This window comes from Nelumbo nucifera, chromosome 1 (assembly GCF_055504915.1).
Source record: "Nelumbo nucifera cultivar China Antique chromosome 1, China Antique-T2T, whole genome shotgun sequence".
Classification (NCBI taxonomy): domain Eukaryota; kingdom Viridiplantae; phylum Streptophyta; class Magnoliopsida; order Proteales; family Nelumbonaceae; genus Nelumbo; species Nelumbo nucifera.
In genome coordinates, this window is record NC_142649.1 from 68,622,530 (window position 1) to 68,640,078 (window position 17,549).

At 47.4% G+C, this 17,549-nt stretch overlaps 1 protein-coding gene across 4 annotated transcripts; it reads left to right on the forward strand.

The window, feature by feature from the left end:
- Positions 1 to 2,126: 2,126 nt before the first annotated feature.
- Positions 2,127 to 10,810, forward strand: LOC104594090 (plant UBX domain-containing protein 4). 4 transcript variants are annotated; one of them, XM_088902347.1, is made up of 7 exons: positions 2,127 to 2,525; positions 4,852 to 5,575; positions 5,678 to 5,773; positions 5,855 to 6,353; positions 6,517 to 9,658; positions 9,736 to 10,147; positions 10,232 to 10,810. In XM_088902347.1, the coding sequence occupies exons 5-6, from the start codon at positions 8,851 to 8,853 to the stop codon at positions 10,107 to 10,109; spliced, it is 1,182 nt and encodes a 393-aa protein (XP_088758473.1). In that variant the 5' UTR covers positions 2,127 to 2,525; positions 4,852 to 5,575; positions 5,678 to 5,773; positions 5,855 to 6,353; positions 6,517 to 8,850; the 3' UTR covers positions 10,110 to 10,147; positions 10,232 to 10,810. The 4 variants fall into 4 exon arrangements, with proteins under 4 accessions (XP_088758473.1, XP_088758474.1, XP_088758472.1 ...); XM_088902348.1 differs by having other exon boundaries at positions 4,852 to 5,003; XM_088902346.1 differs by having other exon boundaries at positions 4,852 to 5,773.
- The last annotated feature ends 6,739 nt before the right edge of the window (positions 10,811 to 17,549 follow it).

The window sequence follows — 17,549 nt, forward strand, 5'->3', positions numbered from 1 at the left end:
GAAAAGAATAATATATATATATATATATATATATATATATATATATATTAAATTATAAATATATATTTTAATAAATATTACATTATTTATATATTTTATAAAATATATAATACTGAGTCGGGCCGGGCCGGGCTTTTTTGACAAATCCCGAGCCCGGCCCGAAACACAGTCGGGCTTACTGTGTTAAGTCCGAGGTCAGGCCCGCGGGCCTAATTATATGACCAAGCCTGATCGGGGTGCGGGCCGGGCTGGGCCGGGCCGTCGGGCTACCCGGCCCATGAACAGGTGTAGTGGTAAGTAGTGGACTTGATGCTCTGATATGCTTAGCCACGTTTTGCTTGTGCATGTTATGAGTTGGTACACTAGTACCAAGTTAGCTCGTTGAAATCAGGTCAGCTCGGCCAAGTCTAATCAGCTCGTCCAGGTTAGGTCAACTCAGCCATGTTAGGTGTGGTCAGCTCAGCTAGGTCAGCCTGCCCTAGCCCCTAGGTGAGTTTGGTCAATTAACAGCTTTGCCCTAACATTCTGCCACTTGGCAGTTTCTAATTGGTGGTTGGTCTTGACCTATCAAAACCATACACATCAACATCAACATGTATAACATTGTCATTGAATACATGAGAAGAGCATCAGTAAGGCTAAATTTGTTTAGGATATAGACACTGGATTGGTACACTAACGTGCTCTGCTTTGGTTTTACAACGTTTGTTTGTCATGGAAATGTCCTCCTAGGCAACATAATTGTTCATTGTCTTCGTTGAGATGGTGAACAAGAGTACAATGGATCCCCTCCCCCCTCTTTATACCACTACAATTGACTATAATAAAGCACCATTACCACCGATCGAGCTAGAGCAACCACCCCTTCTCCATTTTTCATCTTCTTTTACTTTTTTATTCTCTCTCTCTACGTATTCTTCCCTATTTTTTTATTCTCTCTCTACATATTATTCCCTATTTCTTTTATTCTCTCTATGCTAATCGCCTTCCTAGTGACCAATGAAACAGAGCAACGCTACAAATCTCCTTAACATTCTCCGAGTACCAAATGAAATTGAAATGCAATCTTTATGTTTGGTTTAAAGGAAAAGGTAGGGAAAGGAAGGAAAAGGCAAAGAAACCTATACAAGATTCTTTCTTTCCCTACCTTTTCTTTCAGACCAAACATAGCCTAAGTAAATAATTTGATTATGCAACTCTTTTCCCATGTCCCACTGCAAAGGTCCCATCTTGTCTATTGGGTGAATAACACAAGGGGAAGAGGTGCAACTTAGGCTGCGAGCGTATGATTGCCATACAAAAATATAATGATTAAGATGTAAAAAATGTTCTTTCCGATATCTTTATATCATGAGGAGCAATTACTGTACACATTTTTTTGGATACAAATTTGTGCTCTTCTGATAAATGGTGTATTTGACAAAAAATTTAATAATGAAACTCACATTTTGCACTGATTTCAAACAAACAGGAAAAATACAAAAAACGGTTTACCTTTTAAATTCATGAACCAGAAAGAAAATATTTATATAAAATAGATATTTGTATTTACATCACAATCAAATGCAGCCTTAGGAAGACCCAGCCCATGCGAAAAATTTGGATTGGGTCTGGGTTTTGGGGTTGTGGGCTGAGCCTGGGCCAGAAATCTCGGCGTTAAGGCTTGGGTTGAGATTTCGGGTAGCCCAAGTCCAACCCATGCCCGACTCGACCCAACCCAGATCTAACCCAATCTAAGCTCGTCTAAACAAAAAACATACCTATATGTATTATATTTATATAAAAATATATGTTTTCTCTAATTATATATACATTCATAAATACATAAAATATGTATATATACATTTGTAAATGGAATTTGTTCAAATTGTCAATAATTCAAGCTTAACTAATCTGGCTCGGCCTAGCTTGAACCTAAGCTCAACCCAAATTGTGTTGGGTTAACCTCGGGTAGGGCATGGGTTGATAAACTTGGCTTAATCTCACATTGGGCTATGCCCAAGCCTAAGTTTATACCTTTCGGGTTATGCTGGGTTGGCCTTCAACCCGACCCAACCCGGTCGAGTTGGTCTGTGCCTGTGTCTTTTGCCTTTGTTTGATAAATGAAAGAGAATGCCACACGTCCATCCGTCAGAGAAGAGAACAGTCAGGCTGTGCCTGGGAGACTTGTTGGAGAGGAAAGCAATTGCTAATGCAAACTGCAAACTGAGACGTATACCAAAAAGAGGTCACGTCGACCTCGAGAGACGAGGTTCTCTTCTTCTGAATAGCCGCAATAACAGCTGCAAACCTGCAGCCACCACAACATCAACTCCCCATCAATTCAAACGAATCTCCATCTCCCTTGGTTCCGTCCGATTTCAATATACGGCAGCCATGTCTTCCCGAGACAAGAAGTCCTCCAAGCCGTCCAGCAGTCGCACTGGAGGCATCCGTACCCTCTCTGATTTGAACCGTGCGTCTAGTCCCGGCTCCGATGACGACTCTGATGCCCCACAGGAATACTATACCGGCGGTGAAAGAAGGTACCCGCGTGACTTCCCGCCCTTGCTTTTTTCCAATTGAGGTTGAAAACAATTTGGAATTTGAATCGATTTCAAGAGCCCTAGAGAAGTTTAGGATTCTCTTATTCTTCTTTTTCTTCCAATTAATTAATTGGTATTGAACTATTATTGATCATGGTTTCTATGATTATTTTGGTGGACGTTGAAATCCCGGCAAAAGATTTTGTGTTCATTTCTTTGATGGTTCTCTCGTTGACGAATTTCGATTCTGTTCTATTAGGGGAATTAAGCGGATGTACGCAAGAAATTGGCATTTCCTTTCTTTCTCAGACCATGTTTTCTTTCAAACTTTGGCTCTGAAATCCCGTGCATGTGTTACCCGTTTGCAACTTTGCATGTTTTTTACGTGCGAAACAACCCTCATGGAACTGAGATTATTGGGTAAGTTCTATTCTTGACCAACAGTTGTATTCTCAATCAATAACCATTTTTGAACCTTGAAAACTGGAACCTGAATTACACTTTGCTAGTCTACCATATTGCTTCTACTTTCTGTTGTGCCACCATTCAATCCGGTTATGAAGAAAGGCCATTACCCAATGTTAAATGCTGGCCCAGCTATCTGGTGTCTTGGGAAGGGTAGGCAGGATATGTTACTGACCTTTGGTGGCAGTTTTTGCACGAAGTGGTTGCTCTCAGATTCAATCCAATTATCACAATGCTTGTGTATTTAGCTCATCGATTCCCTACTCGAGTAGCCTAACTTTAACCTTTAGAATTCCTTTAATTTTTATAATACCAATTCTAGATTCTAGCTTCTGTGCCTGAATTCCCAAAATGCATGCAAGTTTAGGACCCATTCAACCCTAACGAGTTAGAGTTTCTTAGAGCATGCTCTGAGTAATCATATTTGGTTAGTCCACACTCTACATACCCTTCTCGAGCCCTTAGAATTGCTACTCAACCATTCCAATCTTCAGCCTTTCAAATCCCTCAAGTCTTACTCTGTTTTAACTTCCCCTTTAAATTTCTACTCAACCAGTCCAACCTTCAGCGGTTGAAATCCCCCAAGTCTTACTCTATTTCGACTTCTTGTCTATACCCAGCAAATAGGAAATGCTAAATTGGGTTTCCGTACACAAGGTTGGTTGTTACAGTGGCTAGCTGATCTCATACCATAGCATAACTCTCTAGCCTGGAATCCAGATCAGGCCTAATATTAGCTATGTCCCATTTAATTGTATTATTCTATGCCTGAACTTAACTTGATTTGAGTTTGGAATAGTCATAGCATTTGCCAAATCTCAGAATGAGTGTAGAGAGGAGGAAAATGGGATACAGATGGTAACCATGAAAGAACCCTCATGTTTGTTGTTCTTCATTCTATAACAGTAGTGGTGGCTACGGTGGAATATGGGAAGTTTTGTTTTTGAATGAAAGCAACAAATTTTATAGACGATTACCAGAATATGGCTGTTGATTTGGATCTGGAGATCACTAATGTATTGGCATGCTATCTTGCTCCATTTTATCCCAAGTAGTAGATTGAGGTGAAAGTTCTTTAGGGCTATCTTGAGTTGTATTCTATACTCTTTTAGCACTATATATCTATCAAAATTATGAATTTGAAGAACTTTTTATTACGAGACCTTTATTTGCATTTTTCTCCTCGTTCTTTTATGTTTTATTCACATTAGCTTTCTTTCCATGAATCTTGGGGTTTGTGAGATATCGGGTTGTGCCGTAATATTGTACTCAGCCTCTATCTATGACTTCGCTATTCTCTCATTCTGAAGTCATTATCTATTTAGAATTACAAAGCATGAAGTGGGGAAACCGGTGTTTAAATTGTCTTGGTTAAAATGTCTGTGTATGTAACTCACCTCTGGTAATGTTGAGTCAGATAGATTGCAACCAATTGAAAATATACATACCATGATATACTTTCCAAAATCTTAATTAAGTATATCAATATTTCCTGTGCACGAAGGTGAGTATTTTACCAATTATATCTTTAAATTTCTCTTATTGTTTGATAGCTTTGGTTAACCCTAGAATTACCAATAACCCTAGTATTTTACCAATTACCAATACTCTCTTATTGTTTACATCAAAACATGTACTAATAATATCATGTTATATTTGGGAGTACTATAAACACCCTAATTCCAACTTACAAAATCATACTGTCAACTTTGTTCATATGCTTTCTTATTTCAAAATTATTATGTGGCTCTTTTTTCTGTAGCTCTCTTCTGAACAAGATGCAAATACTATATTTGGAATTCATTTATCTAAGAATGATTAATGTCTGACTGGTGTCATTGATATTGCTAATATTCTGCAGTTGTATGCTCGTCCAAGATCCTTCTACAGGTAATGATGTGGATGCAATATTTAATCAAGCTAGGAAAATGGGAGCCATGGAGGGACCTTTTGAAAACCTCCATCCATCTTCAAGCTCAAGAAGCTTCACTGGAACTGGGTGACTACTCTATGGTGAGACTGTCATCTGCTCCTCAACCGCCTGAGGCTATAACTCACAACATTATATTTTAGAGTAATGGCTTTACTGTAAATGATGCCCTTTGAGGAGGTTGGATGACCCTGAAAATGCATCTTTCTTGGAGGTTATACTGAATTAGGTTCTATTCTGGACGTGGAATGATTATTCTTAATTTTATGTTTTTTGACAATATATTGCTTATGCTATGAAGTTCAAAATCTGCAGTGTCCTATCTCCCCCCTGCACAAAAAAAAAAGGAAAGGAAAAAAGGGAAAATGTCGGTTATTGACTGAGTTCTTACAATTCAATGCTTTTAGAAGGTGAAATATTACTAACAAAGAAACCTTGAAGTGTGGCTCCAGTCCTGAAAGTGTTCTGGTGGGCATTAATAGAGTGGAAGGGAATGCCCTCGACTTCTTTCTATTATCAGGCTACCTATTCTTTTGTTATTTTGGATTTTTTAAGCAGTGAATACAGGAAACCATTCCATTTGGGAAGGTGCAACAGATAATAGAAATCATTGCAACATATGAGTGTCACTTTTCTTCGGGACTTTTGTACTCTGGTAGTATCACAAATATGCTTTGAAGTTGGGCCAAGTATAATCAATAATACTCGGCATAGTTGATAGTCAGCATATAACAATTGGTTACTCGTAACAATGCAGAGCATCAGGAAATCTGAATGTCCCAAGGAATTTGAGCCAGAAGATAGGAGGTCTCCAGTTCAAGTCAATCTCAAAAGGAGGGGAGAGAAATGTCCTGTGAGTCCTTTAACTGCTCTTCGTCCAGACTTGACTGTTTCCTCTTATTATTCTTCCTCCTCATCCTTATTTTAACTGCAGGAACCAGAGAAGTGCCATATTCCATTTCAGGGTGTAGGAAGAACTTTAGGTGGCAGCTCCAGTTCTACAACAGCCCCTGAACCCACTGTCACTGCATCTGCTCCATCCCCCATTTAGGGACTGGTTTTGGATGAAACATTGCCATCGACCTCAATTCATCTCAGATCGGCTCTGCCCTAAAAACTTCTGGATAACAACTGAGTTAGCAAGGCCAGCCGGATCTATTGTCTGGGTTACATCAGTGAGTTGCTTTGCAGGGAAACCCACAGTTTGAAGCTGATACATTCTTGTCCCTCCAGGTTTTGATGCATCCCAACCTGTGGTCAACCATATCAACAGAGCCATTTTTATCTTGTCTTTAACGAGACGTTGTATGTAAAGAATCATTGTGCTTCACTCTGAAGGCATTTCTTTTGCACAATATGATTTTACAAGTGAAACCTGCATAGGGTGAGGATGCTGGAACATGCTTCGTACCTGATTGTTTTGTTCTAGTCAGGTGATGCTCAAACACTTGAATATAGAACAACATGCGCAGATATTAGTTTAATAAGGAGATAAGCTTTTGCATTTCATTTTTGGGAAAAGTTCCATTGACAAGATTTCAATAGATTGCTTCCATTGATTTTTTTACTTAGATTTGACCTGATGGTGGATGACAGATTTTGTTAGCTCATCATCCCACTGTGGTTTAGTTGCCAGTACGAGAGGCCAGTTCTGTTTCTTGGCATTCGTCTAACAACTTCATTCTTTCTACAAGGGCATTTTTTATTTGGAAAATTCTCCAACGGTGAGAGAAGCATCATTTGGAGTTAATTCCCAGTTCCCAGCAATTAAGCTGGGACATCCTACATCCTCAGGACAGGTTCCAGTTACGGTTCTTTTGGTCTATCCAATTCCAAGCAGCACTGCAGCACCCTGTTCTTTTCCTAACCGACTTCCCCAGGATACTGAGATCAAATCAGCCCCCACAACGTCCCATCTAGAGATGTTTCCAATACACGGCGGGGATGTGCCGTGAGATATTATGGGGCACAGTCTTGTGGGGGCTGATTTGAACTACAGGATACATACCAGATGATACGGATTGAGAGCTGCTGATGTGTGCATTGTTGGGCATCGGGGGTTTGTATTAGCATATTCATATCCATTGTATTATTGTATAGATGGATACTAGTCCACTTTACCAAAATTTGGTACCCACCGATACTCATCGATGTGCATTAATATGTTCAAATCAAGGTGGGAGTATCGGGTGAATCGATATTTCTTTTGGTGGTTTTTTTTTTTTTTGCCAATTGGTTTAGGGGAGCCAATTTAGGTCTTTGCCACACCCTGAACCAGTTAGACCACCGATACACCTATTGTAAGGGTGTATTAGTGGGGTGTCGGAACGATACGTATCAGCCGATACAGGCCGATATATATCGATACTTTGAACCTTGGTTTGAATGCTTTTCTTATTTGACTTGAACCCAAGAAATGCAATCAAATCTTATTAAACCTTTATCCATTTGGCTGTAAACTTGGTGGGAAAGCTCTAACAACGAAATGACTAAAGGTCTATGATGGTGCGCAATCCGGTCGGTCCTAACTGTCAACGACCTTACCTCTGATTGGAGTAACAGGGGGCCTGAAATGGAGAAGAAAGTGGAAAATCTCTGGGGAGGAACCCGACGAGATCACTCCGAAGCTCAAGTTAGTATTCTCTCAAAGGCAAGATAAAACCAGATGGCGTAAAGTTCACGTACCTTGCCCTTGGGGGGTAGAGAGCCTTTTATAACCACTTTGCGCACTTACTCCGAGGCTTTTGTCAGGTCGGGTATGATTACTTCTGTGCTTCCGCCAGTTCGGGTGTCATCACCTCTGTTGGGACAGAACTGCCATTGCTCCTTGTCGGAGCTGTCTCTGTAACTGGAGATGGCGGTGGTAGGTGGCGGTGGCAGGTGGCCGTTGGAATGCGGCTGTCAAGCATCAGATCCCAAGTCAGTCAGGTGCGCCGCCCCTGGATACGGACTCCTTCGGTGTCAGGTACGGTTTGTTCAGTTCGGTGTCTTGGGGGCGAAGTGCTGGAGTGGTGTGCAAGGCGAAGTCTTGAGTTCGGACAGAGGTGTGGCCCGAACTGCCATGGGGCAGGCCAGTTCGGGTTGTTGCCCTTTGTGTTCATAAGGCCCGGGGCCTAAGGGAGAGCTCGGGCTTCGCACTGGGAGTTCAGGCTCCTTGCAGGGAGTTCAGACCGTTGGTTCCTCCTTTAGGAGCTCGCGCCTTGTCGAGCTGTTGCCTTTGCCACGTGTTGAGTGGTTACGAGGTCGGGCCAAATCTTCCTTCATCAATTGCCCCCCACTCCTCGTACTAAGGGTCTTGCCTTGGCGCGGGGAGCTCGCGAGGTGGCGGGTGGATTTGTCCCGTATTTCGAATCGGTTGACTGATAGTGCGAGGTGCGTCGCCAGGATTCTTTCGGGTTTCTCGAGTGCCCAAAAGACGGGAAACGCGTCGATCTGCCTACAAATGCTGATAGACGTGACAGCGTGCGCCTTATCTCAAAATTCAAAAAGCGCGCCGCTGGGAGACGTGACAGCGCACGCCTAATTTCAAAATTCAAAAAGCGTGCCGCTGGGAGATGCGACAGCGGACGTCTTTTCAAATTTGAAAACGTGCCGCTGCCGCCTTTAATGTGAGGAGACATGCGGTCAGTTTCGAGAGACGTGTGGCCAGTCACGTCTTGGTCTCAGGAGACGTGCGGTCAGCGCGACTGCGGGCCATCGGATTGGCTTTGATCTGAGCCGTTGATTCTCGATCACTGTGGGTATAAATAGTGGGGGACCCCAGTCCCTTTGTCACTTCTATGCTTTGCTTCTTGAGCTCGCATCCAAGTTTCAGCTCGCGTCCAAGCCTTTAGTTCGCATTCAAGGTCTTTTGCTTGTGTTCAAGTTCCCGTAGTCCGTTCAAGCCTTTTTCCGGGTGAGTACTTTCCTAGAATCCATCTTCTCTCCTCGATGTCTAGCTCGGATAGCTCAGACGGTTCTTCAAGGGGGTCAGATGCAGGTTCTACGAACCAAGTTGCATCCCCTGATGGTCCTAGCGAACCGGAGGTAGAGCTCGAGGAAGAGTTCGAACCCGTAGGCCGAGTCGCCTTGGGTAGTTTGGCATCCACCTCTCGTCGAGGTCGGACGTTAGATAAGTTTGGTCCCTCGACCATGACACCTGAGGGGCTTCAATCCCTTATTACCTATTACAACTTGCTTGGGGAGTATGCCTACTTCATACCTTCGGGTAGCTTTCCTTGGGAACATGGTCCTGAAGAGATCGTGATATTCCGGGAGCAGCTCGCTGCGGGGCGGCGACTGCCTTTCCACCCCCTCTTTGTCGAGGTCATGAACCACTTTGGCGTTACTGTCGGCCAGCTTCACTCGAACTCCATCCGTAACTTGGTGGGGACAATCTCCCTATTTTGCGAACAGGGCTTTCCTTTAGACTTGGAGATCTTCTCTTCCATCTTAATGCTTAAGAAGCAAGCGGGTTCCCTTCCCGGGCGTAGGCGGGCGTATTACCTGTCTCCCCGCCCGGGTTTTAAGCTTTTACATGAACTTCCCAACAAGGTCCCGGCGTGGAAGCGGGACTACTTCGGGGTGCGAAGTGTATTGGGGTGGCCGTTTCAAACCGAGTGGGGGATGGCCGCCCCTGACTCCGGTGTTACGCTTGATAAAGAGACGGCGAAGGGCCTCCGGCAATGGGCACGGCTTGGGCTAAAATGCCATCATTATCTGTCGGAGGCCAAGCTCATTGAGGCCGGTTTGAGTTCGGGTAGGTTCCTTACTCAGGTTTTTCTTCTGTTTTGCTTTATTCTTTCGCTTTTTCCTGATGCCGAGTTCATTTTGCAGGTGTGATGGACTTAGAGAGGACTCGCGGTGGGCACCTATTTCACGGCATGAAGAGGAGGAAGCGGGTCGCCAAACGAACTCGTGCCGAGGTGCCCCGAGATGCGGAGCCCGAAGTACCAGACTACCCGTCTGTGGATCCGCCTAGGGAGCCCGAGATGGCCCCTCCAGTCCATGAGGCGGTAGGGGCTCCTTATGCCGAAGCTACGTATATGGGGCTCCTGCTTACTCTGAGTCCGCTTACACGCGAGCTGGGCCCTCAGGCTCGGGGGCCCAAGGCGAGTTCAGGAGCGTGTTTTCACCGAACCACGCTTTGCAGAAGAGTAGGGAGGCCATCTATCCTGAGGAGGTCGCGGCATGGTTCGAGCTTCCTTTGAACCAGGTAGCTTGTCGTGTTGCCACTCATGCCATGGTGGTAAGTCAGATTTCTTGTCCGGCTCTTTGCTTTTATCCTTCTTGCTGTCGTTCCTTTGATCATTTTGTTCTTCCCTTTTGGTAGGTGAATTCTTCAATCCATGCCTTGGCGGCCCAAGTGGAAAGGAGCTTGAGGCAGGCGCGAGCTGCCGAAGAGGCTTTCCGTGCTGCCGAGGTGGCTTCTCGAGCTGCTGAGGCGACTGCTCGCGCTGCACAGGCCAGGCAGGCGAGGTCTCAGAGAGATGCTGAGGCCATGGGAGTTGTGGTGAAGCATATGGTGGACCTAAGGCTGGACTTGCAGCATCAAGTAGAATATCTTCAAGAGGATATCAGGGAGAGGACGTAGCCAAGGCATTGAGGACGCCAAGAAGAAAGCCATTGATGAGTACATCGCCTTGCCGCGCTTTGATGACCTGATGGTGGACTCATACAGAAAGGGCTTTAAACTAAGCCGGTGGATGATCCGGAATACATACCCCGAGCTTGATATTAGTACGATATCCACCTCGTGGATTACTCAGGAGATGGCCGACGCCGCTGATGGTGAGCCAGATTCCGAGGGTGAGGCAGGACCTTCGAGTGTTGTCGAAGTGCCTTCTGATGAAGAATAAGCACCTTTGGGCCTGTGAGCTCGATATGTATTTTTTTTTTTTGAAATGTACACTCCCTTATTTTGAAATGGAATGACTCTTTTGGTTAAGTGTTGGTTGTTTTTTTTTTCTCCCGAACTGACCGTATTTGCCGAACTGACCATATGCCCGATCTATTTCTTACCCGGGTTACTGCACACGCGCGGCCTGTTTTGGTGTTAATGCTTAGTCTCTGAGATGCCGATGTCCCTATTAGTTCATTGTCTCCACTTCGCTTGAGCCTTTGGTCGACACTTTTCTTTGCTTGCCTAAGCCGAGGTTTCTTCATTAACTCGGCATCCTAACCCTTAGGCTCTGGTAGTGATTTCGTCCACTTCGCTTGGTGGTCTATAGGTAGTATCGCCTTAAGTTGACGATGTTCCATGCTCGGGGTACTTGTTTGCCCTCTAAGGTTTTGAGCTCGTATGCCCCCCCGAGTGCTCTATTTACTCTGTAGGGCCCTTCCCAATTTGGTCCAAGTTTGCCCACACCGGGTTCGGGTACCATGATCTTACGGAGAACCAGGTCACCGACGCGAAAGCTCCGCTTCTTTACTCTGGCATTGTAGTACCGAGCTACGTTTTGCTGGTAGGCTGCTGTTCGGATGTGTGCGAGGTCTCTTACCTCGTCCAGTAGGTCGATGTTGGTGCGTAACTCGTCTCCGTTTGTCTGATCGTCATATGCTTCTAGTCGTAGTGTATGTATTTCGATCTCCGCCGGGATTACCGCTTCAGTGTTGTAGGTGAGGTTAAAGGGGGTCTCTCCCGTGGCAGCTTTTTCCGTAGTTCGGTGAGTCCATAGAACACTTGGTAGCTCGTCCGCCCACAACCCTTTAGCTCGGTCTAGACGAGCTTTCAGTCCGCGGAGGATGGCTCTGTTCATTACTTTTGTATGACCGTTTGCCTGCGGGTGTGCGACCGATGTGAAGTTCTGACGAATTCCCATATCTTGGCACCATTCTGGGAACTTGATATCCTCGAACTGCTTGCCGTTGTCGGAGATCAGTACCCGAGGTAGCCCGAAGCGACATACTATGTTCTTCCAAAAGAAGTTATGTATGTTTCGGGCTGTAACTGTTGCTAGAGGTTCAGCTTCTATCCACTTTGTGAAGTAATCTACTGCCACCACTAGGAATTTCCTCCCACCTGTTGCTGGCGGGATTGGCCCCAGGAGGTCGATGCCCCATTGTGCAAAGGGCCATGGACTGGTGAGGTACTTGAGGTCGGTAGCAGGCTAATGGTGGATGTTGGCATGCTTCTGACACTTGTCACATTTTCTGACGAGCTCGATGGCCTCTGCCTTCATTGTTGGCCAGTAGTATCCTTGTCGAAATGCCTTTTGAGCGAGGGCCCTACCTCCCAAGTGTCCGCCGCACAGACCTTCATGAGTGTCGCTGAGCACGAGCTCGGCTTCAGTAGGTCACAAGCAGCGCAGGTAGGGCAGCGTGTAGGACCGTCGGTACAGCCGTTCGTCTATTATGACGTATTTGGCTGCTTGGCGCTGCACCCTCTTGGCTGCATTGCGGTCCGCAGGGAGGGTTCCATCTAGCAAGAAGCTTGCGAGTGGGTCGATCCAGCTCGGCTCTGCTTCAAGGACGGGAGTGACCTCCTCTACCCCACCGAGAATGTTAGGCCGAGGTAAGTCCTCTATGTACACGGTTCTCATAGTGTTGTGACTCGTGCTGGCTAATCGGGACAGGGCGTCGGCCTCAGTGTTCTCTGACCTCGGTATTTGCCTAATGAACTGTGACTGGAAGTTGAGCAGAGCCTCCTTTACTTTTGCCAAGTAGGCGATCATAGTCAACTCGCGTGCTTCATATTCGCCCGTAACTTGGTTGACTACAAGCTGGGAATCGCTGCAGATAACTATGTGTTTTGCCCTTACTCTTTGCGCTAGGTTCAGTCTGGCTATCAGTGCCTCATTCTCCGCTTCGTTGTTGGATGCCGTGAACTCAAAGCGTAGCGCATATTCCAGTTTCGTGCCACCTAGGCCGTGTAGTACTATTCCAGCCCCACTGCCCTGTTGGTTCGAGGAGCCATCTATGTGAAGGATTCAGGGCTCCTCATCCCAGTTCGCATTTGTCCTAACCAGGAGAGATGCCACACTGGCTGCTACTTCACGGGGTTCAGACTCTGTTGGCTTGGGAGCTCCGTGCTCACCCGAACTGGGGATCTCGGGCTCGACCGGCTTGGGAACTTTGAGGCTGAACGTGCATTCGGCGATAAAATCTGCTAAGGCTTGGGCCTTAATAGCAGTTCGTGGCTTGTACTGGAGGTCATACTCGCTGAGTTCGATGGCCCATTTCGTCAGTCGACCGAAAACCTCAGGCTTGAGTAAGACTTGCCTCAGAGGTTTGTCAGTCAAGATGATGACAGTGTGAGCCTGGAAGTATGGGCGAAGTTTCCGAGCTACTATCACCAGTGCGTATGCTAGCTTTTCTTTCTGCGGGTACCTTGTCTCTGCTCCCTGCAAAATTTTACTAACATAATAGATGGGTCGTTGGACCCGATCTACTTCTTTTATTAGTACCGAACTGACCACCTCGTCGCTTGCCGAGAGGTACAGTTCCAAGACCTCGTCCTCCTCGGGCCGGGCTAAGATCGGCACACTAGCGAGGTAGTTTTTCAGCTCGTCGAACGCGAGTTGGCAGTCTCGGGTCCATTCGAACCCTTTGCCTTTGATTGTTTTGAAGAAAGGCAGGCAGCGGTCTGCTGATTTGGACATGAAGCGGCTATGCAGCCTTATCCTCTCAACCTCTTTTACTTTTTTGGGTGGTCTCATATCTAGGATGGCCTTTATCTTGTCCAGGTTGGCCTCAATACCGCGCTGGTTGACAATGTACCCTAGGAACTTACCCGAGGTGACACCGAAGACACACTTGTTAGGGTTCAGTTTCATGCTAAATTGACGCAGAATTTGGAAGACAGAATCTAAGTCTTGTATTAATTCCTGTGAAAATTGTGTCTTGACGACCATGTCGTCTATATAACATTCTATTTCCGTGCCAATTAATGGTTGAAACAGGCTATTTACAAGTCTTTGGAAGGTCGCCCCAGCATTTTTTAATCCGAAGGGCATGACCTTGTAGCAGTACAGGCCGAACTCGGTTATAAAGCTGGTTTTTTCCTCATCGGACTAGTCCATCCTGATTTGGTTGTAGCCCGAGTAGTTGTCCAAGAAGCTTAGCAACTCATGTCCCGAGGTCGTGTCCACTAGGCGGTCAATTCTGGGGAGGGGGAAGCAATCTTTCGGGCAAGCTCGGTTCAGGTCGGTGTAGTCGACGCACATGCGCCACTTGCCGTTTGCCTTTTTCACCAGCACTGGGTTGGCTACCCAGCTCGGGTAATGAACTTCCCTTATGAAGTCTGCTGCGAGGAGCTTTTCGACCTCCTCGTCGACCGCCCTCCGGCGCTCTGGGCTAAGTTGCGTTTCTTCTATCTAATGGGTTTGACTACAGGGTCTGTATTAAGTTTGTGAGTTATAAGGTTGGGGTCAATACCGGGCATATCGGCCACGGACCAGGCAAAAATATCTAAATTTTGAAGTAAAAAACTCACCAGTTTGGTTCGTAGAGGTTCCTTGACGGAAGCACCGATCTGTAGCGTGCGAGTTGGGTTTGTAGCCAAAGTCGAGATTGTGACCGTTTCCTCTGTGGGCGAAGCTCGTTCCTCGCCTTGCTCCGTAGGCCGCTCCAGTTCAAGGTCGTCGGCCGCCTTGGTTTTTCCCTTCAGGGCGGCAACATAACACTTGCGAGACTCAAGTTGGTCGCCCCGCACTACCCCCACACCGAAGTCTGTAGGGAACTTCATTGCCAAATAGTATGTGGAGACCACTGCCCGCAGGGGGTCACGACCACCAGGAAATCGTGGTTGAGTCTGACCGCACAAGGCCATGTGCCGACTTCCACAGGTACTGTTATTTTCCCGAGGGGCCTGACTTTCTCTCCGCTGAAGCCCACCAAAGAAGAGTTCACGGGCTTCAGCTCACTTCTCTACAACTGTAGCTAGTCAAATGCTGGCTTAAAGAGGATGTCTGCCGAGCTGGCCGAATCCACGAGTACGCACCTGACCTCGAAGTCGTTGATCCTTAGTTTTATGACAAGCGCGTCATTGTGGGGGTAGTGGACCCTTCACGCATCGTCTTCCGTGAAGAAGATCGGTTCTTCGGTCTTCGGCCTCTTTGGAGGGTTCTGTTCTTCTCGGGCTGCTTCGCGAACTAACGTCCGGGCCGCTGCCGAAGTAAACCCTTCTACCACCGATCCTCCCACTATTACATGGATGGTTCCCCGAACTGGCCTCTCTTCCGGAGGCTATCGCTGCAACAGTTCGGTTGGCCTGTTGTTAGATTCGGGGGCATCCTTTCCGTGCTCCCCTTGCCGACCTGCCTTATTGTTATTATTATTATCATGCTGTACAAAATTCCTCAAGTATCTGCGACGGATGAGTCCCTCTATCTCGTCCCGGAGATTATTACACTGTTCGGTACTATGACCGTGGTTTCTATGGAAATTACAGTACAAATTTTTATTTCTCTTGTTTGGATTCCCTTTTAGGTGAGGTGGCCACTTTACGTATGGGGCGTCTTTGATCGTCATCAAGATCTCGGTCCGCCTCGTGTTTAACGGTGTGTAATCTGCCCGAACTGCTAAGGGAGCTCGGAACGACTGGTTCGGCTTCGGCTCCCGGGCTGGGTTTTTTCTGTCAACTAGGTTGGAGGGCTCGCCTTCCCTCTTTCTTTTCTCGTTCCCGCTTTCGGTCCTTTGGTTGATTTCTTCCTCTGTTCTCATGAACTTATCCACGAGCTTGAGGAATTCGGCCACGGTTGCGGGCTGGTTAGCTACCATGTGCCATTTGAACTCCTTGTGCGTTACTCCTCTCTTGGCCACCTCGAGTTGCACCGCAGGGTCTAATCGCGGTATCTGCAAGCACGCTTCATTGAACCGCTTGATGTAGCCCCAGATGGATTCTCCTTCTCTCTAGACTACTCCGAAGATGCTTTCCTCGGTTCTGGGGCACCGCTTGCTGGTGACAAAGTGTGCGGTGAAGACCTGCACGAATTGGGCCCAACATCTTATCGACCTGGGGGCCAGGTTCCTGTACCAAGTGCGGGCTACCCCCCTGAAGGTGGTGGTGAAGGCCACGCACATGCACGATTCACTGGCCCTAGCGATGTGCATTTAGCACTAGAAAGCATCGACGTGGTCGTTGGGGTCAAAGGACCCATCATACTTGTCCAAAGGTGGGAGCTTGAAGTCTCTGGGCATGGGGACTGCCAGAAGTTCTAATGCGAGGGGGGAAGGAACTGAGAGAATTGGGGCAGCTTTTACCTCGTTCGAGCTCGTCTCTTCTTTACCTTTGAGCTTGGGCAGGACACCGGTGGCAGTTCGGCAGCTTCCCCGGCGCCTTCGTTGCTGAGTGGGCCTGATGCTGGCGCTGCTGGCCTCTGTGTTGCCGAGCTCGATGGGCCCGGGCTGTTGGTAGTCTGCCGCCAGGACACTGAACCGATTCTCTATCAGCGGGAGCTCAGACTTGGAGTGTCGGGATACTGACTTGGCGGGCGAGGTGCCCGACCCGCTGGCGAGCTGTGAGGCGAGGGTGATCTTTCTTTGCCCTCGGCCCAGGGATGAGGCCTGGTTTTTGTGGGGGTTCTGAGGTTGGGAGGCCTCTCCTCGGTGACGGCGTCCACCCTGAGGGGAGGGCTTAACTAGCTTTGGAGCAGGGTGCCGAGGTGGAAGCAGTGGTTGGTTCAGAGGCAGTTGGGGGAACTGCTGTTGATAGTGATACTGGGAGATGTGGTGCAGTACTAGGTGCTGCTGGAGCTGATGTTGCTGGAATTGTTGCATTTGGGCTTGCATTGCCCGCATGCATTGCATCAGGTCGTCCAACTGGTTCTGGCTGGTCGCCAGGGGGACAACAGTTGGTTCAGTAAAGGTTGTTTCGATAGGGTGAGGAAAGGGGATGCTCATGGCAGGAAGGTTTACGAGTGCCACTATTTGTGGCGCATTCAAGCTGGGGATCCCATCCACCGAAAGGGGGATGGTGAACTGTCCGACGCACACAACGGGGACTTGAAGTTGTTCCCCGGTGGTGTTCATCTCCGTGCCACGTCCGGCATTGCTGGAAGAAGCCATGAGTGTTGGGTTTTTGGAGAAAAGAGGTTATGAGAGTTTTAGAGGGAGGCTTTTAGAAGCGTTTCCCACAGACGACGCCAATTGATGGTGCGCAATCCGGCCGGTCCTAGCTGTCAATGACATTGCCTCTGACTGGAGCAACAAGGGGGCCTGAAACGGAGAAGAAAGTGGGGAATCTCCGGGGAGGAACCTGGCAAGATCACTTCGAAGCTCAAGTTAGTATTCTCTCAAAGGAAAGATAAAACCAAATGGCGCAAAGTTCACATACCTTGCCCTCGGGGGGTAGAGAGCCTTTTATAACCACTTCGCGCACTCACTCCGAGGCTTATGTCAGGTCGGGTATGATTACTTCTGTGCTTCCGCCAGTTCGGGTGTCATCACCTCTGCTGGGACAGAACCGCCACTACTCCTTGTCGGAGCCGTCTCTGTAACTGGAGATGGCGGTGGCAGGTGGCGGTGGCAGGTGACCGTTGGAATGCGGCTGTCAAGCGTCAGATCCCAAGTCAGTCAGGTGCGCCGCCCCTGGATACGGACTCCTTCGGTGTCAGGTACGGTTTGTTCAGTTCGGTGTCCTGGGGGCGAAGTGCTGGAGTGGTGTGACCCAAACTGCCATGGGGTAGGCCAGTTCGGGTTGTTGCCCTTTG

Bases quoted from the DNA above. Each gene is read 5' to 3' on its own strand.
- LOC104594090 (XM_088902346.1), top strand. From the start codon at position 8,851: ATGTCTAGCTCGGATAGCTCAGACGGTTCTTCAAGGGGGTCAGATGCA. The intron at 9,659-9,735 runs GTAGGTTCCTTA...TTCATTTTGCAG, and splicing joins TGAGGCCGGTTTGAGTTCGG to GTGTGATGGACTTAGAGAGG.